General features: G+C 38.2%; 1 protein-coding gene across 1 annotated transcript in view; it reads left to right on the forward strand.

Annotated features, from left to right (window-relative positions):
* Positions 1 to 17,764, forward strand: part of GPR176 (G protein-coupled receptor 176) — a 32,023-nt gene extending 14,259 nt beyond the window's left edge. The window contains exons 2-3 of the mRNA XM_042862713.1: positions 13,799 to 14,051; positions 15,022 to 17,764. Coding sequence (XP_042718647.1) covers positions 13,799 to 14,051; positions 15,022 to 16,129 — 1,361 coding nt within the window. The 3' untranslated portion in view covers positions 16,130 to 17,764. The remainder of the gene's footprint in view (positions 1 to 13,798; positions 14,052 to 15,021) is intronic.
* The last annotated feature ends 1,382 nt before the right edge of the window (positions 17,765 to 19,146 follow it).

Here is a 19,146-nt window from a genome sequence, read left to right on the forward strand (position 1 = left end):
TTCGTTGTCTGCAGTGCTTTGAAAGCATGTAAGCTACAGCTATGTGGCTGCCATTAATATTTTAATGAGACATGGCAGGTGTTTTTTGCATTTGTGTATGCTCCAGATGCTTTATGAAGTATCTCTCTAACTATGGTAGTTATGAGTACATCTTTCCATTAGCACATTTTACCAGTAAAGCTTGAAATGGTAAATTAACCTCTCCATCCTTTAAATACCAGAAGTTTTTGTTTTGTTTGTTGTTGGGACACTTTGAACATGAACCTCATAAGGAATAATCATCACTAAAATAAATCTGTAGGAGTCAGGGAAATGTACGTTGTGCTTCACTCAAGTTACAGGCATGACACCTTTTCTCTCCTCAGTGTGCAGGCTGTGCTGGGGTCTCTGGAACTGAGCTACTTCCTCAAGTGGGGGTAGAATGAGTCAGGATTTAACAACGTCTTCGTGAGTTCTTATGGAACTATTTTATTCTCATCATTATAGTGCTGATTTTTCAAATTGCATTGAATGGGCTCTAGAGGCAACTGGAAACTCAGAGTAAAATGCTGTGATTTTGTTTTTTCTTTCTTTACTTTCAATCTAGAACATCTGGTGTTTTAATTTCAAGCTTCTTTCTTTGCTTTTGAAGTCGTCTTGTATGTTTTTAGAGAAGAGACATCTCTTGAAGGCACCTCTCATATGTAGGGAAAACTAAAGTTTTTAAAGCAGCATCATGATCTGTGGTAATCTTACAGTTTTAGCAGAGATCCAAATGTATGATATGATATACATATCATGATATGTATGATAGGATATGGAGTTTTCCTGGATTTCTCCATAGGTGGTAGGGGATTGGCAGGACAGGATAGAGGGGTTTTGTATAGTTCCCTGTTTTGAATATTTTTCTAGGAGAGCAGTGGAGTGTTGCCATTTGTCAGTAACAATTTTTCCTTAGGTTTTCTTTTTATAAATTTTTCTTTTTTAAGAAAATAACATCATTTTAACAATTTGAAGGAAGAAATCTTTATGCTAGTTTGTGAAAACAGACATCCTTATTTAAGATATCTGGGAACACAGGGCACTATTTGTTCTGCTGTGTACATAAACACTGAGATCAATATAGTTATGAGTTCTGTACTTCTCTCTGTTCCGACACTAGTTCAGAATTTTGGGATTGAATGGAAGTGTCTTTGAACTTCTTTTCTCTCTTGAAAATTGTTCATAGATGATTCTGGCAGGTTTATCTGGTAAATAGGGACTTTCTGCAGCTCCTACCCTCCATCAGGTTTAGTTCTGCACAGGGCAGATGAGCTCTACTCCTGCCCACCTGTGTCTGTACTAGTAGTCTAAATCAACCAGCACTGTAAAGCCCTGTGCTTGCTTATGTTTAACTTTTCTGCCAAACTTATAGAGTGATTCTAATGTGGTTTTCCTCAGTATGCATCTGTGAGCAAACCTATTTAATGCCAATCTGTGGTCTCTCACTGGAAAATCAGAGGTTACCTCTCCAACTGTTTTATGCTGTTGTTTGAATGCCTCTTCAATAAGCATTATTTAAGCTTGCATAGGAACCTTAACACCTGAATGGCTTCTTACAATGTCTCTTGGAAAAGGAAAATTGCTAACTCCTTTTCATTAGTTTGCCTTTTTAATACAATGCCCTATCCAGATTGAATTGATGTAAGAAAGTAACTTTTATACATATTCATTAGTTTGCATTTGAGGTGCTTTCCTTGCTTATTCTCAGTGCGCTTAAAGCAGTGGTTTGCTTTGGGGACTTGAATGGCACTTGGATGACATACTTGTGGGTGCTTATTTTGTTAAGTAAGCGTGCACCACATGCTGCACTGTTTGTTTGCCTGTTTTTTTTCCCCCACCATTCATTTAATATATTTGATGAGGTTTGCTTGTCCCCAACAGTAGTTTTATGTCCAGCTTCTTATTTAAATAAAGCAACTCAAATATGTTTCAAATAGAAACAATGCAAATGTTTCATTAGCTGTGGAATGATTTTGCATTGTTAACATATTCGTTATTAACTTGTTTCTACAGTCATTGCTGAATGTAATCAGAGAAATAAAACCCATATTAAAAATTCAAATAATCTTTGTAAATTAACCCACATAGTTGTGCTTAGAAGGAATTACAATTTTGTCTGCATCAAAATAATACCCTGGTTAAAAGAAAAAAAAAATTATCTCTTGTTAGCTTTTGGATGTTTCTTTGGGAAGGTAGCTAAAAACAATTGAATGAGAAAGAGCTTAGTATTTCTTTTGCAACAAGTCAGATGGACTAAAGACTTAAAGAAGATGCAGTACTGGTTTGGCTTGCCTGGATTTGTTGTTAGTATTGTGGCCTGTGGATATAAGCAAGGTAAGGCTCCTTACGAAGGCTCCTGAGGTGAAAAGCAGACAAAATGACTTTTGTAAAATATAACATTGAGATCATAAACAAACAAGACCCCCACCCTTGTCACATAATAGTGGGGTTCTCCAAAACAAAAACAATTTTTGTTTTAGAATGCTTTGTAAGTGTAGCCCGGATTCCTCTCATGGGTGAACTCCTCTTGGCTCAGCTGGATGTGGGACAAGTGTATCTGTATCCTAGAGCAGTGTGTGAGAAGTTCAATATCGCTTACAGTTGTCTTTCTTGATTCAATCCCAATCAGTGTGAATCATGAACAAACTTCAGTGCATTCCTGTGTTTTGAGATTGGTGTTGGATGATCACAGAATGGTCAGGGTTGGAAGGGACCTCAAGGATCATGAATCTCCAACCCCTGCCACATGCAGGGCCACCAACCTCCCCATTTAATACTAGACCAGGCTGCCCAGGGCCCCATCCAACCTGGCCTTGAACACCTCCAGGGACAGGGTATCCACAACCTCTCTGGGCAGCCTGTTCCAGCACCTCACCACTCTCTCTGTAAAGAACTTCCCCCTGACATCCAACCTAAATCTTCCCTCCCTCAACTTAAAACCATTTCCCCTTGTCCTGCAGTTATCAACCCTTTCACACAGTTGATTCCCCTCCTGTTTGTAGGCTCCCTTCAGGTACTGAAATGCTGCAATGAGGTCACCCTGCAGCCTTCTTTTCTCCAGGCTGAACAAGCCCAGCTCCCTCAGCCTGTCTTTGTAGGGGAGGTGCTCTATTCCCCTGATCATTTCTGTGCCTCTCCTCTGGACCCTTTCCAACAGCTCCCTGTCTTTGTTGTACTGGGGGCTCCAGACCTAGACACAGTTCTCCAGATGGGGCCTCACAAGGGCAGAGTAGAGAGGGACAATCACCTCTCTGTCCTTGCTGGCCATTGCTATTCTGATGGAGCCCAGGATCCCATTTGCCTTCTGAGCTGCAAGGGCACACTGCTGGCTCATGTTAAGCTTTTCATCTGTCAAGACCCCCAGGTCCTTCTCTGCAGGGCTACTCTCAAGGACTGCTCATCCAGTCTGTATGGATGCCTGGGATAATTTCATATGTTAAACCACAGTGATTTTCATCCTTACTCTCGAAGTTTTGTTCTTCACATGCATCTTCAAGCATTAGGGATTACTTGTCTGCTGCCAGGAGAAAACAATTGTTTGCATAAGTCTTTTAAACTTTAAAAAGAAGTCAGCAGTTTTTACAGGAGTGTCCTCTGCCTCAGCCTGGTTTCTTTAGCTCCTGTAATTCCTGGACTAAGTGGCTTCCCCTCCTTCATTTCATCATTTTGGGAATTGTTGCAGCTACTTTCACACTCACAGTTATTTTATTTTACCCATTTTCCATTCAGACTGATGAGTGTTTCTGCTGCAGATGTCTCAAATCTCTCCTACTGTATGGCTCAGGAAAGGATCCACACATTTTTCTTGTATGTAAGTCACCACTTGAAGTATGTTAAACATCTGCGGATAAATTAAAAAGGGCTTTTTCTCTGTGCTCTTAGAAGACCTTTCAGATTTGCAGTAGCAGTTGTCCAGGGACAACTGAAATGGGCCAACTTCATTTTGTCTTCCAATTTACTTGGAACAGTACAAAATCTGTGTGTGTTCCCTATTTAAGTTATTAGAACTAATCATGTTGCTGTTACTGAAATGGTTTCATCTGTAAGTGGACACTTTTTTGTTCCTTTGCAGAAGATCTGAAATCATTGTTGATTTTTGTCGTATATTTCTGTTGCTACCTGTCTACAGAAGTCAAGAGAAATTGTTGAATTGTTTTTATGCTCGGTTTGTTTGTTTCCATGTGGTAGAAACAGAAATCTGAAACATTTTTGTGAGCTGACAGTGGATGATTCAGTACAAAAGAGGAGCAATTACACAAATGCATCCTGTAAGCATTCCCAATCATTTTGAAGGTGCTTTTTTATTTTTTATTTATTTTTTTATTTTTTTTTGCAAAGCAAAAAGGAAGTAGTGAAATTATAACCTTATTAAAAAAAAAAAAAAAAAAGGTGAGACAAAGAATTATGAAAGACATTTGCTGGAACATAAATAATACATACTTTGTTTTCTAATGATGGGGGAGTTGAGTATTTAGAAAGCAGGACAATGATACAGTGACTAGCATGTTGTTTTTCTTATGAGCTTTGTCATTAAGTTCAATGATTTTCTGGACCAAACAGTACATGGCATAGAATGTTCCTAATGTCTCTACTGGGATGATTTTGAGCAAAGAAAAGAGAATTCTTTGAAAGAAGGCTGACTGGAGAGCAGTTGCTGCATGTATCTTATAGCAAAGTTCTGTTGCGATTGGGGGAATATAGAAAAATGAAGAGTCATTGTGGAGAGAGTCCCAATGAGAATTGTTTTTGTAAGTAAAACCTTTGATCAACAAAATCATAAATTTTATTTCAGGACTTCATAAGTTTTTAGGAAAACAAAACCTAAAACCCAACCTCTTGCTTTTGGTCACACCAGAAACATCAGTAATCTTCACAGTGAAGCACCTTACCTTTCCCAAGCTATTCTCTGGGAACATCTCTCTTCCCTTTGGAAGGCCAAGGTCTCTCTAGATTGGTATTTCTTCAGTGCATTGCCTTGCTGTGGTAGTCAGACAGAGGAGGTCCAAGGGAATTTTTTGGTAGTGTTTGATTTAGGGTCATACTGATTTTTCTCCTGTCTGTAACTTAGTCTTTTAGAAATGTGTGTTGGAGTCCTCAGCTTTTCCTTTATCTGCCATCTTCTTTCTACTGAGTCCCCTCACAGAACTGAGGAAAGCAGAGACAGCTACTAATTGCAATCACCCATGGAGGGGAAAGGAAGAAGTGCATGTTTCCGAATATAACATTAATGCAGACCTTGTATATTAACTTGTCTGACAGCATCTGTATATAAAGAATCAGGAGCAAATATGCCCAGCTGCTGACCTGATGAATGGCTGCATGGCTGAGTTGTATGAAGAATACAATTCTGCTTCTGTTAACTCGGCACTTCAGTGAGTGGCAAGTATAGTCAAACTGGTACAGAAATGACCTCAGATCTTTCCTGGTTGTAAAAAAAAAAACACAAGACTGTGTGGTAGGACAAAATAATTTCTACTCCATTAAATAGCCATTAGTAAGGTGTCTTTCAGCTACAAACTAGAATTTCAGCTACCTAGGAGTACGGAAATTGGTTCTATTATATGGGAATCTTTCTTCCTTTTTAGAGTGCAAGATAGCTTCAATTATCAATGATAATGTAAGGTCCGGCTTCCAACTACCAGTAATTACTGCAGGCTTTTAAAATTTTGCTCTGCTGTTAAGTATCATTCATTTTAAATTGTGTATATTTGTGCTTTTTTTTTTTTTTTTTCCCATGATAAGTAAGCCAAGGAAGACCAACTAACCAGCAATTTAGCCAAATTATCCAGTTGTGTGTATTCTATTAGAAGGTATGAATTTCAGATAGCCACTATACTACAGTATGACTCAAAAACTAATTTGTTTTACAGTTTTGTCTTAATATCTTGGGTAAAAAGCTGGAGAAGTATTGGGTACAGAAAAATTATTTAGCATAAGTAGGATGCTGCTGGACCTCATCTGTTGCATTCTGGTCTGGTCATGTTTTGTACAGATGTGAGGGCAGGAAGAAGTCACGTGCAGCGTTTGAGGTTGCAGGGTCTGGGGAGGAAGGTGGAAAGGTGTGATTCCTGCTGCTATGGATGTTACAGCAGCTTACAGCACAGGTGAAGTGCTAGAGCTCTGAAAGACGTTAAGTTTCTCAGAGCTTCACAAGCAAGATCCTTTTGGATCTAATGTTAGCAGGCTTCTTGGATAGGACAGGGTTTGTTATGTCCCTTCTGGAAGATAGTGATAGGGACTGGAGCTGGCCCTGTAGCTGAGGCAGAACTGAGAGCATCTGTTGTGAAAAGTCATCTGTTAGTGATCACATCTTAATAGTGCCAACATCCCTGTACGTGCATCGCAGATGTGTGAGAGCAAAGTCAGATAAAGGAGCATCTGAAGAGAAGTGGCTACAGGCTATCTGCAAACCAAGTGCTGCCTGGGGGTAAGGTGATGGTTTAAAAACAAATCCTAAATGCACTTCTTCCTGTGTTAATGCTGCTGCTTACAATAAGTTTCAGCACAGCAGTCAGGCAAAGCCTAAATAAACAGCTGTGTTACTTGGCATCACTTCACCTGGGAAGTTATTTCATGACATGCAGGTTCAAAATGGCCCTTTTCAGAGTTTTTTCATAAAATAGAAGGACAAAAGCTTTTCCTCTTCTACCAAGGATGATGAAAAACAGATTGTTAGAAAAATTAAGTGCTTCACTTGCATCCCTGCACGCAAGCTGTTTCAGTGAGGTCATTGGATTGGTTCTCTGAGGGCAGCTAGGACAAAGCCAGGTGCAGAAGAGAGGCTTGGTGTCATACCAGGCTGCCAGAGGACATGTGGATCAAGTACTACTTCTGCAAATAATTTATTCTGTTTTTACCAATGTTTTTACCTCTTCTGAATCATTTCCTTTTAGGTAGAAAATATTTTTACCTCTATCTAACTAGAAAGAAATGAATCCAGAGTAGATAAAAATAATTAATCTCTGTGTCACGGGGTCTGCTGTGGGCAACACACAAAGTCCTTGGCTTTAAAAAAAATTTTGGTTGTACTTTTGCAGTATGAAAAAGAAGTTAGTCCCTTAGGTACTATGACTTAAAAAGTTAATAACCTTGAAAAGATTTATATTCTTGTTATGATGAGAGTAGTAAATCTGGGTGTTCTCTTTCAGTTTTTTAATTTCCTTGCTTAGGTTTCAAAGGCAGTGCTACACATTTGTCATATTTCCCTGATGTGGGAACAATCTAAGTCCTGAGGTTGCAGAAGCAATATTTTTTGAACTTTTATTGTTCTGTGGTGCTCAAAGAGTTTCAGGTTCTTTGAGGTCACCTGTTTTAAAACAGGGGTGGGGAGTTCGGTCAGGTCAAGTGTACTTCAGCAGAATGAGTGGGTTTGGTTACTTCCTTGATTGGCTTAAATGATCATGGCAGTTGTTGAAGGATTGTAGTTTATTAAAAAGAAGAAAACGATTGCTCCCTGCCTAGAAATTGTGTCCGATTAATGAGACAGAAGTACAAATGTGAGATGGAAAAAGTGGCAGTGGGTTTGAGGAACTGAGCGATTACCAAAGTAGCACTTTATTATCTCCCCTTAGGTATATTTATCTGAAACAAGTAGAGGGTGTCCAAGATCTTAAGCATAATGTAGTTCCTTTAGAATCTGTCTATTACATAGTAAATGCATAAAATACTCAAGACAAGATTTTAGGAAGTCACAAATTCATTTGTATTAATGATGAGTTCCCTCAGTCACTTTGAAGTTTCGAATGTTTGCTGTAAGAGCAGTTTAGAAATCATACCTCAAGAAATTTTAACTTTTCTACATTTTCCCAGCAGTCCTGACATCGTTTTTTGCAGACTTCTTTTGTGGTACTGTGTTAAGACCAGAATGTTTGCGTTATGAATTGTTGAGCCAACAAACAAAGGCAATTGTAGTAAATGTGGTTTTGTTTGGTCTTTAGTGTACAACATCTAAAAAGTAATTTGCTGCCAGTGGCGAAAAGAAAAAAGCAGAGCCAAACAGCCAAATAAGGTTTTATATTATTTTTTTTTCAGAGACTTTAGTGGGTGTTGAAACATAAACTTATTTTAAGATTTTTGAGATTCCTGGACTTCAGTTATTCAGAAAAATATTTTTATACTGTTAGGCAGTTCTATTTTGCAGGAAGTATATGCACTTTTGAACACATTTGTGTTATACATTTAACTCAATACTTCAGATGTAAAGCAGGACAAACAGCTTGATATCATGTGTTTAAGTGTAGGATGTTAACATGAGAAAAGTTTTGATGTGTTTTCAGGAAATATTCTTTGTGTGTGTGTTTGTTTTTTTTCCTCCATGTATAAAGGTAATTGTATCAGCCTGTGTGTGTGTATATATATATATATATATATATATATATATATTTTTTTTTTTTTTTTTGAAACAAGTATGCAGTAACTATAAAGAATTACAAGAATCTGGATTTGCTTGATTAGGGGATTTGGACCAGATCATCTCCAGACATCTGTGCCAGCCTTGACCTCTCTGCAATAAAATAATGCACTTCTTCATGCTGCGAATGCCAACATGTATTCTGGTACATCCCTGTTTCCAGTGGAGACAAGTATGCAAACAACATACATGTGACATAAGAAAGGTATTTGATATCTGCTTATCTTGGATTGCCAGGAGTGTTTCCAGGGAATTACCTTTTAGCAGAAAGTACTCCATAAAACACATATCTCAAAACACCTCAGAAAATTAAATTTTTGAAATTTAATATTGTAATTATCCTGGTGTTTTAACAAGAAAATTTTTTCCCATCAAACATGAGGGTAGAAACTGAGTTTTTTAATAGATTGTTTTTAAGGAAAGGTTATAATGACAGAAGCCCAGTGTCTAGCCTTTTTTCTTGCTTGCTGGCTGCTTTTTTCTTTTTTTAACGAAGGGTGCTGCCAGCTCCTTTCCTGTGATGTTGCATTGAATGTGAGTAGGGTCTTCAGGAGGATCTGTGGTGGGAAGGATGTGTGAATCCTGTGAACCCCACTGTAGGTGGAGGGGAAAATTGGCACACAGAGGAGAGCAAGCTGTGAGAAGGAGGATTTTGTTAGGTTGTGGACTTTGTTTTGGTTTAGTTATGTGCTGATGAATGTTAATTATGTGAGATGATTTTCATACCAGCTAATGGACTGGGCTCTCTGATTTGGTAAAGAGCAATATTTCTTTTTTTTTTTTTTTTTTTAATGTCTGCATGTCAAATTGATTTATTTTGGATTACAAACTCCGGTTTCCATGGGGATCATTTTTCTGCTTTCTAAAGGTACTATTAAGAGTCTCTTACCTTTTATGAATTACGCCTAAGAGCTATTACTGCAAAACTGTTTCAGCTGTTGATGCTTAAATCAACACTTTGTATCTGGCATGAAATCTGAAGAGGGTACAGTCTGGGATTAAAAAGTAATTTTCTGCTCTTTTGAATCAAATAACACACACCCTAATAACGTTTAATACTCCAAGAACATTACTCCATGTACATACGGTGAACTTAAAACACCATGAAGGCTGGGTGTTGTCTGGGCAGCACAGTGTGTCAGACTATTCCTCAGTCTGTTTTCTCAGCGTACTTATGTGAAGTTGTGTATATTACACGGCTGCCTAGTTGTGGTGTTTCTTAGTTAAAAAATGAAGGGGATAACTAGAAACAATCACCCTTTCAATCTGAATATGGTATAATTGGCACATGGAGGTTTTCATGAAATTATTAATATTTATGATACAAGAGAATAAAATGACTTTGTTTGTCAGGTTCTATATGTACGTTAGTTTCTAAAATGAAAAGAGCTGCTTCTCATGCAGTGGTTGCTGTTAGTTATTTCCTGTTCTTCTTTACCTGGATATATTGTCAAAGGCACAGAGAAGCTGTATGCTTCCCTCCTCCTCGTTCAGCCTGTGTACTGCTAATGTTGTTAGCCATCCAGACGTAGTAGGAGTTCAATGTAGATGTAGCCCATAAAGCTATAAAGACCTAAGATACTTCTTTGGGAATGAAAAAAACACTTTTTATCTTCTTTCTTTGCAACCAATATGGGATATGCTTTTTCACACATGATGGTTTATAAATGCTCCTCATGTCCCATTTGGCATTGACTTGCAAGTAAACAGCAACATACTAAATTTTCCAATTGCTTATTCACCCAGACATTCCCTCAGTGTCTCCCAGCTGAGCAATATAATCCCATGTATTCTTGAGTTTAGAATCCAAGATTATGTAGCCCTGAGCCAGTTTTTCAACAGAAACACCTCAGAAAAGAGCCCCCGATAAGAAATGGCAGTTTTGTCCACTGTGTGAACTGCTTTATGTAGTCGTAGCCCATGGAGGGTATCGTTAGATTGGTGACTTTCATGGGTTCAGCAGTGAATGACTTGTCCAGAAAGAACAGAGTGGCTCTACATAATGGGAAAAGATTCCAAGTGCAATTGCTGTAATACTTGTTGAATTACCTTGTTGCCTGGAAGGCTGTTATCCTTTTCCACGGGAAGGAGTGCCTTCTCAAAGGTGAGGAGGAACAAAATGGAGTGTGCTTTGTTCTTAAGCTTCTTAATATTTGATTCTATACGAAGTTTCTGGTGTAATTTTTTCTCTTGAGTAGGTGGCTTTGAAAATGCATGATGGGAAACACTTTATTTGAAAGCCGTAGCAGAAAAGGCTGTCAGTCTACACAGAAGCTGATGTGGTTCATCAGGTCGGAGTGGCTTATAAATTTGCAAATTACTCATAGCTGCAAGGGAGGAGGAAGTTGTTTCCTTGAGGGATGTTCACTCATTAATTTCCATTGTCCCCAGCGAGCACTGCTTATCCTTTTTTTTCCCTTTTCAAGCTCTATTTCTTTCTGTCTGAAGAGCCCTTCCTCATCTTGGATGCACTATATCTTATGCTTTATTTTTTCATTTCCATCTAGGATAAGTGAGTACCAGAGTCAATTTCATTGATTTGTGGGTCTGTGATGTATAAGTGGCTATGACATAATTTGTCAAAGTAGTTCAACAGTTGAAAAACTAGAATCTTTAATCAAGCTTCTCTCTTCGATCCTGAAGTGTGTCTTGGGTTTTCTTTAGCAGCTTCTAAAGAATTATTTAAAAGCCCTCTGTTTGTTTTTTTTTTTTCCCTTCCACTTTGCATTTATTCCTAATGAAGGTGAAACTTGCTTTGGAAATAAGGTTACAAAATCAATACAGGTCAATTGATGGAAGAAGCTAACCTAAAAACAAAGAAAAAAAAAAAAAAAGAGAAAACAGTACCTTCCCTACTGCATTGTAATAATATATTATTACTCTGTGAGAAATACTTCTTGAATAACTGGAGAGTTAGAGATACTTGCTGAAAGCCAGGGATTTGACTGACTTAATATCTCATAGCAACTTAGGAAGCATTAAGTAGATGGGTTGAATACTGCCTCTTGAATCTATTGTAGCATCTGCCAAAACCAGATGAGAATTTCATTCTTTAAAATACATCAGGTGGTAAATACATAACTCAATATTTTGTCAGATATCAAAAAGGAATTTGCAGAAGATGAATGACACAGTATGTGGAAAATAAAATTGCAAATGACATTTAAATACTGCAGATTTCAATAGCATGTCTGTGAGGTAGAGTTCAGTGCTAATTCTGTGCGCTTTTATTGAAATGGTACCACTTTACCAAGAAGCTAAATTTGTCTGTTATTTCTCAGTACTTGTTTTTGTTTGTCTCTTTTTGATATGTATGTTGACCACATGACCATTATGTTCTTGTTGGCATTTTTGTTCTGTGGGCAACCACGGGAAAGCTGTACTCTGCAAATAAAATCATTATTATTTATTTTTAGTTGATTAAAGAGAAAAATCAAGCCAAAGAATGGTATTGCCATTGTTTCTGGGAGGCTGCAGCTACTTTTTCATATCTCAGTTAGTAGCGTTAAGATGTTTTCTCTCAGGGTGTATATTGCTTACCCAATTGAAACACTAGCGAATCTGTCAGTCTCATTAATCAATTATGTTTCAACTCAGAGGAGCTTCCATTGTCAATAATATACATTGTTAACAACAAGCAGCTGTTGATACAGCCTGCAGTGAGAATGACTTTTCTTGCCAGTAGGAAGCTCAACTCTAGGTGTTGTCCAGCTGCAGTAGTGTAAAAGGGGCTGTCCTATCAAATAGCGTTTTTGTGCTGGTGCATTTGTTTTGTTGCTTTTATGATGTTTGTGTGAGAAATGTTTAGCTGTAACATTAGGCAGCTTTCAGTTTCAACTGAACAACTTGCTTAGAAATGCATAACCTTACATGTAACTTCAAAAATAAGTGCTTCTAACTTATGGTGGTTGCCTTGCACGTTCTTCTACCATGTTCCACTTTCAGCACTTTTAGTGCTGAAAATCTGTGTTTCCTGCTGCTGAGTCTTCAGAGACTCTGTCTGAAGACAGCACTAAAAAATTTACTTTGTAAGTGCTGAAGCGTGAGACTAAACCACGTTTGTGCAGTGTGGGTGGAGAGCTGCAGCCAGGTTATCTGTGTGCCTGCTCAGCTGCACTGGCAGAGACTATTCTGCTTGGGTACTGCAGCTGCAGTGCACCATGTGCCTGGGAAGGGGGGGAGTCAATGCCGGGAGGATGAGGGCAGAAGCTGCTGTGTGCTGCTTGCTGCCTTCTCTCTTCTTAATGTCCCTACCAGTGTCTGCACAGATGAGGGTGAGGGATGTCTCCCATGAGCAGAAGCAGAAAAGGTACCCTGCTTGCAGTGTGCAGTGCAGCACTGTGTGTGTTGTCTTGGGGAGCTGAGCTCACTGAAGACAAGTTCCCGATTTCTGGTGCCAGCTACCCCTGGCTCTGGGACTCCTTTTATATGCTTAAAGCTCATTTGATCCACAGGACCATATAGTGTGCATTTGGAGTGTGGAAAACTGGTTTCTAAGTTGTGCTATGTCTCCCTGAGATCCAGATAGACTAAGATACAATGATATGAGAATAAGTATTTTAGCTAATGCTGGTTTCTCTCCATCTTTCATTTCCTAGTTGAAAGAAATATGTAGGGCTGGAGTATCCAGGAGAGCAGATTGCATTCTCTGGGCTCTTTAGTGAAGTTGTATGTAGCCTTTTTTTTTTTTTTTCTTTTTTTCCTATTTGTTTAGTGGCACATTGTAATGTATATACAGAATCTCTTGAAAAAAAATCGTATTTCTTTTGGATGTGACTTCCCAGAGGTCTGTGTGTGCCACTACATTGGCCAGTGGAAGGAAAATGAAATTGCTGTGATCTACTTCCACACAGACACACAGATTAATACCATGTCTTTATATTTGTTTACTTAGAGTCTGTTGTCTTTAAAAAAAAAAAAAAAAAAAAAAAAGCAATAATTATTAAAATGAACACTCAGCAGATATCTGTGTTTGGATACTCAGAATGTCTTATTTCATGCGTGAGTCAACATAAACATTTGAAAACATGTTTTGGATATGTTTCCTACGCAGTTAATGAATTAGAGGCTTTTGGAGTTAATTACTGAAATCCAGGAGAAGGCAGCTGAGGTGCTATTGCTTCCAGTTACCTCGCATACAGAGATGCTAGCAGTTGTTCAGACTTGTTAGTCTGAGCAGTGTGTTGGCCTAACTCCTAGTAAACTCCAAACAAGTGCATTTTATTTGCACTATGTGAGAATATTCAAGTCTATTAAAATTACTAGGTGTTTTTTTTTTTGGGGGGGGGGGAGGAGGAGGAGGGATGGATTTATTTTTCATTTGGCTGAGTTTGTTTGCTTTGTTATTGTTCCTATCTCTGCCCACAGGTAACGTCATGGTGCTGTGGTCAACTTGCAGAACATCAGTACTTAAATCCGTAACAAACCGATTCATTAAGAATTTGGCCTGCTCGGGTATTTGTGCCAGCCTAGTCTGCGTGCCTTTTGACATTGTTCTTAGTGCCAGTCCACACTGCTGCTGGTGGATCTACACGATGCTCTTCTGCAAAATTGCCAAGTTTCTGCACAAAGTCTTCTGCTCAGTGACCATCCTTAGTTTTCCAGCCATTGCTCTTGACAGGTAAGAGGTTAAATTCTTCAGGATAATCCTTGATAAGCTTTGTTTTTCAGCCCTATAAAGTACTTTGAGACTAAAAATTTATCTTCAGAGGAGTTTTTAAACCTTCTTTTTTTTCCTGTTAATAATTCTTGGTCAGTAATGGAAATTGAAGCCAGACAACTTGACTATAGAAAAAGTGCACATTTTTAACTGTGAGAGTTGAAAGCCATTGCATCTTAAAAGAATTTAGCAATGCCTGTGGTAGGTTGTCCAATTTCAAATTTAAAACCTATTTTTTTAAAAAAAATATTTTTAAAAAAGCTGCTATTAATACAACCAGAATTAATTCAGGGAAATTTTGTATGTAGATCAGTCTAAAACAGAATTGGACATTTGGACTGCCTAAGTCTTAGAGTTGTATTTATTTTGCTTATTGTTGCTAGCTGTCATTGATTCCACCTAAATGCACAGCTCTGTCATCCTGAGAGTGGCTGTAAGGTATTATTAAGGAAGGGTGGACACTGTTGTGATGAAGCTTATACTACTAAAACAGTGGGATTTACATACAATTAGATAAAATTATTGTTATTCTGCTAGCGTGTCACTGCAAAATGTTAGCTATATAAAGCAAACTTCATAACTAGTAACTCTAATGTTAATAACTTGATAAGTACAGTATGTTCTCTGTAATGTACCTTTGTATTATGTGCAATATAATGTCATTTTTCTTAATAATGTTCATACATCAACATAAAACATTTTTTTTTTTTTAACCATTTTTGTAATCTTGAAATATAAATATTCAGTCTTTTTCTACAGACCTATCCACAAAGCCAAGACCCTTGTGCTTTTCTTTTATGACGAGGTCATCAGTTGGAAGCTCAGTGAGAGATGTAGGGCATTTTGCTCAGACAGCTTGTGAGAGACTTCTCAAAAGCACACGCTCTAAAGTTGACTGTTTGTTTTTTCTCTTTTTTTTTCCCCCCAACAGATACTACTCTGTTTTATACCCTCTGGAAAGAAAAATAACTGATGCAAAATCCCGAGACCTGGTTATCTACATCTGGGCCCATGCAATAGTGGCCAGCATTCCAGTATTTGCTGTGACCAATGTGTCTGATATTTATGCCATGTCCACCTGCTCTGAAGCCTGGAGTTACTCCCTTGGCCACTTGATCTACGTTGTCATCTATAACATCACCACTGTGATTGTACCGGTGGCTGTGGTATTTCTCTTCATGATTCTTATTCGCAGGGCACTGAGTGCCAGCCAGAAGAAAAAAGTCATCATAGCTGCCTTAAGGACCCCTCAGAATACAATTTCAATCCCTTACGCCTCCCAGCGAGAAGCTGAGCTTCATGCCATGCTGCTTTCTATGGTTGTGATATTTATTTTCTGCAGCATCCCCTATGTGACTCTGGTGATTTACCGTACCATACTCAATGTTTCAGATATTTCAGTGTTTCTGCTTCTCACTGCCATTTGGTTGCCCAAGGTCTCTTTGTTAGCCAATCCTTTGTTATTTTTAACTGTTAACAAATCTGTACGAAAGTGCTTAGTGGGGATGATAGTACAGCTGCACCAAAGGTACAGCAGGAGAAACATTGTCAGCTCAGGTGGTGTTGCAGATGCTAATCTGGAGCCCAGTGCCCGTTCAGGGAGCCAGCTTCTGGAGATGTTTCATATTGGGCAGCAACAAATCTTCAAGCCAACAGAAGACGAGGAGAATGAAACCAAATCTGTTGGCTCTAGTGACTTTCAGCAGAAAGAAATTCCTGTCACCAGTTCAAAAGTAGGACAGACTTCGATTCACAGATTTATACCACAGACAGTTGCAGACTCTGCAGCTCAGGTGGCACCAGCTGTGCCTGCAGAAACTGATACGGGAAATGACAAGTATTCCATGCATTTTGGTTTTGGACCCTTTGAGCTGCCTCCTCAGTGGCTGTCAGAAAGTCGGAATAGTAAGAAGCGACTCCTGCCTCCTTTGGGGAATACCCCTGAAGAGCTAATCCAGACAAAGCAGCCAAAGTGTAAAGCAGAAAGAAAAATCAGCAGAAATAATAAAGTCAGTATCTTTCCCAAGGTGGATTCTTAGGAGGAGTAGGAGCTTTAAGTGACCGACAAAGGTCACCTAAACTTATTTGTGTGATCCCATGGATCTTTGCTGTGCTGAAATCTGTTACAGGCTGATTTTTTTGTGTGTGTGTATGTGTGCCAAGTGTAATTAAACAAACAAAAGGGAAACATGCATACAGGTGTTCTTTATTCATATGGTTTTGTGAAAGTAATATATTGAAAGATCACGATTTTTGTTTTTATTTGTGAAATACCTATGATAATACATTCCTGATGAGCTTTCAGAAAGTACATGTGGCTTTGGGAACAGTTTTTTTATGGCTGAAGTATGGAAATATGGCAGTCAGTTTGCTGGGAACCTTCTTATATTAAGATGGACTGGATATTGAAGAAGCTTAATAGGAAAGGCTATAGGGAGCACGAGAGGATACAAGATGGATTATAATATTAAGCCAGTTTCTGAAATCAGTGTTAAAAGTAAAACTTACTGGACTCTTACACAGGTTATTTAGCAAGTATCTGCTAAACTACACCTTTTTAAAACTTAAACCAATATTTTTTGTGTTTAAAATTTCAGCGAAGCCAAGGATACCAAAATTGTCTTGTGTGTCACAAACCTGAGGATGACGGATTCAGAAATAGCATTTCTTTTTTAAAAAACGTTCTTGTAGTTCTGAGTAGAAACTGTACTGAAGAAGCCTGACCCTAATAAACAAGAATGTACAGGCCAAGGTCATAAACGTAACGTTTGATCTTATGATAAAGGATATATACAAATGTCCCAACAGTATTCTGTAAGTATTGTGTACATAAGCAAAGGGTTGCCCTTAAAATTCACTCCTATCTACTGGTTCACGGAGCTTTGTTTTTTGTGGGAAAGGTAGCAAATGGAAGAAAACAGTTGGAGTTGCTTACAGACTTGTACTGAATTGTTGAGTGTGGAAGCTGATTATGGACCCCAAAAGGCAAGGTTTGCTAATGCTGTGGCTCAGTATTGTTAGTGAGGTTTTCGTTTTACCTTCACCAACATAAATACCAGCTATCATATTCCACTTGTCTCACAGATTCAATCAACCCGTGTATGAACATGAGACTTCTGAATCTGGTGCCTAATTTCTGATCAAGTCAGAGTCAGCCATCCCTGGTCTCAGCGTACTAGCTGTCCTTTGAGAGCTGTGTGTTTGTATCCTTCTGCAGCTCATCCTCCCAAGCTTGTCATTTCCTCAGTACTGTGTGAATTTCAAATGTACCTGTCTATTAAATGACCAGGAAACTATTGTCACCCCAGCTGTAATCCTTTGGTCAGTTGCAAGTTAGTTGTTGTTCCTTTTTTTATTTGCATTCACTGTTGACTCTGGGTGAGAAAAACTGGAAAACACAAGTGACACCCAGCACTCCTCGTGGTTCTCCTGTAGTGTAGCCCTTTGGTGTATGCTGGATCTTTACCTGTCATTATTGCCTGTTGGGAAAGTATTTTTCTTTAAAGAATGCTTTTTGAAGGGACAAGGTGAATTGTCTTGCTGAGTTCACAGTAACTTGCCAAATCCAATTGATTACTGTTAGAAGTGTGGGAAAAATTGTGCTAAGGCAGAATTTGTAGATGTGTGTATTCTTCCTTTGAGGAGTAGGAGCAAGTCAGCTGCTTCTGCTAGCTTTGAGGTGATGGATTTCTATAAGACACTCAAAGCAAATGCTTTAATTAAAAAAAAAAAAAAAAAAAAAAGAAAAAAGAAAAAAAAGAAAAATTCTCAGTTACTGTGAAAATGTTTTTCACTGTTTGTTCAAGAACTTCCCAGTGTGGAAGAGCAGTCTTCAGTGGTGCAGATGGATGGTGGGAACCCAAGCTGCCATGCTAAGCAGATGATGACTGGACTGAGATCAGGCAGAAGAAATAATGCAGGAAAAGCTGTTCCTTCTGTGACAGGGGTAGTAAAGGATCATAGCATACAGGTTTTTTTAAGTACTGATTAAAAATAAATTGTATTTCTGAATTTAATTAATAAAGAGTCCATTAAAGACATCTCCCAAACATTAAAAGCAAGGTAGAAGACAGTGTCCTTATGAATTTAGAATAAATTCGGTATTTACGGCCTGCTTATGCATAGGCACTGATCAAAGTCTCTCTGATTGATGAATGTGGGTAAATGGTTACTCGGATTGAAACTTCCTCTGAGGAAAACAAACTCAGTATTGTCCCTTCCAACTCTTATGTTGAATGAAATGCTGATGGTAAATATGAAAAGCCAAACTGAATAGAATTTACTTCTATACCTGGAAAGTGAGATATTTGTGTTGATTTTGGACTTCTGAGACAAAGTTTCGTTCAAACAGGACAGATATGAAAAACTGTATGCAGGACTTTTTGTTTCTGTTTTTTTTTTTTGTTTGTTTCTTTTTTAAGCAGAAATTAACTAAGGTGGGTTTTTTTTATTATTATTCCTGAGAAATTATTTTGGAATATAACAGGTAATATGATTTTATTTTGGTCGGTTTATCCATATGAGTTTTTAGGAGAAATGGGAAAAATACATAGAAGCCCATCTTTGCATAGAACAAAAAATGTCTGTGAAATTCATAATGCATCTTCTGTAGAGATCTGTAATCAGAAAAGTAATTCAGGAGATGCCTTATGCAAGACAGAATATTTGTCTTGTACAGTTTGATTTCCGTGAAGGCAGTGGTACCTTTGAGACTCTGCTGCTGTTGGCTTGTTGTTCCAACAACTTCTACCAGACAAAATGTTCTTTGGTATTCAGTAGGAAAAAAAAACACCAAGACTTGTTTTATTCTTTATTATTGTACTAAAGGATAGCAGTTGTTGTTGTAACGGTTGTTTTTAAGATACATTTTTCTCTCCTGATTACTGGTGAAAGAAAGTAAAGTGCCAAATGAAGCTGTGGGAGCAGAAGAAAGGAAAGCCTGGGGTGATTTGTGTGAAAATGGATTCAAAGGATAAATCTTAATTCTGGAGAATAAACTTGAAGGAAAGATGGAAATCACTTTTCTGCCATTTAGCGATGAAAAACGGAAAACAGA

The sequence above is a fragment of the Lagopus leucura genome, unplaced genomic scaffold (assembly GCF_019238085.1).
Source record: "Lagopus leucura isolate 7727_CA_CO unplaced genomic scaffold, USGS_WTPT01 Super-Scaffold_1, whole genome shotgun sequence".
NCBI lineage: Eukaryota > Metazoa > Chordata > Aves > Galliformes > Phasianidae > Lagopus > Lagopus leucura.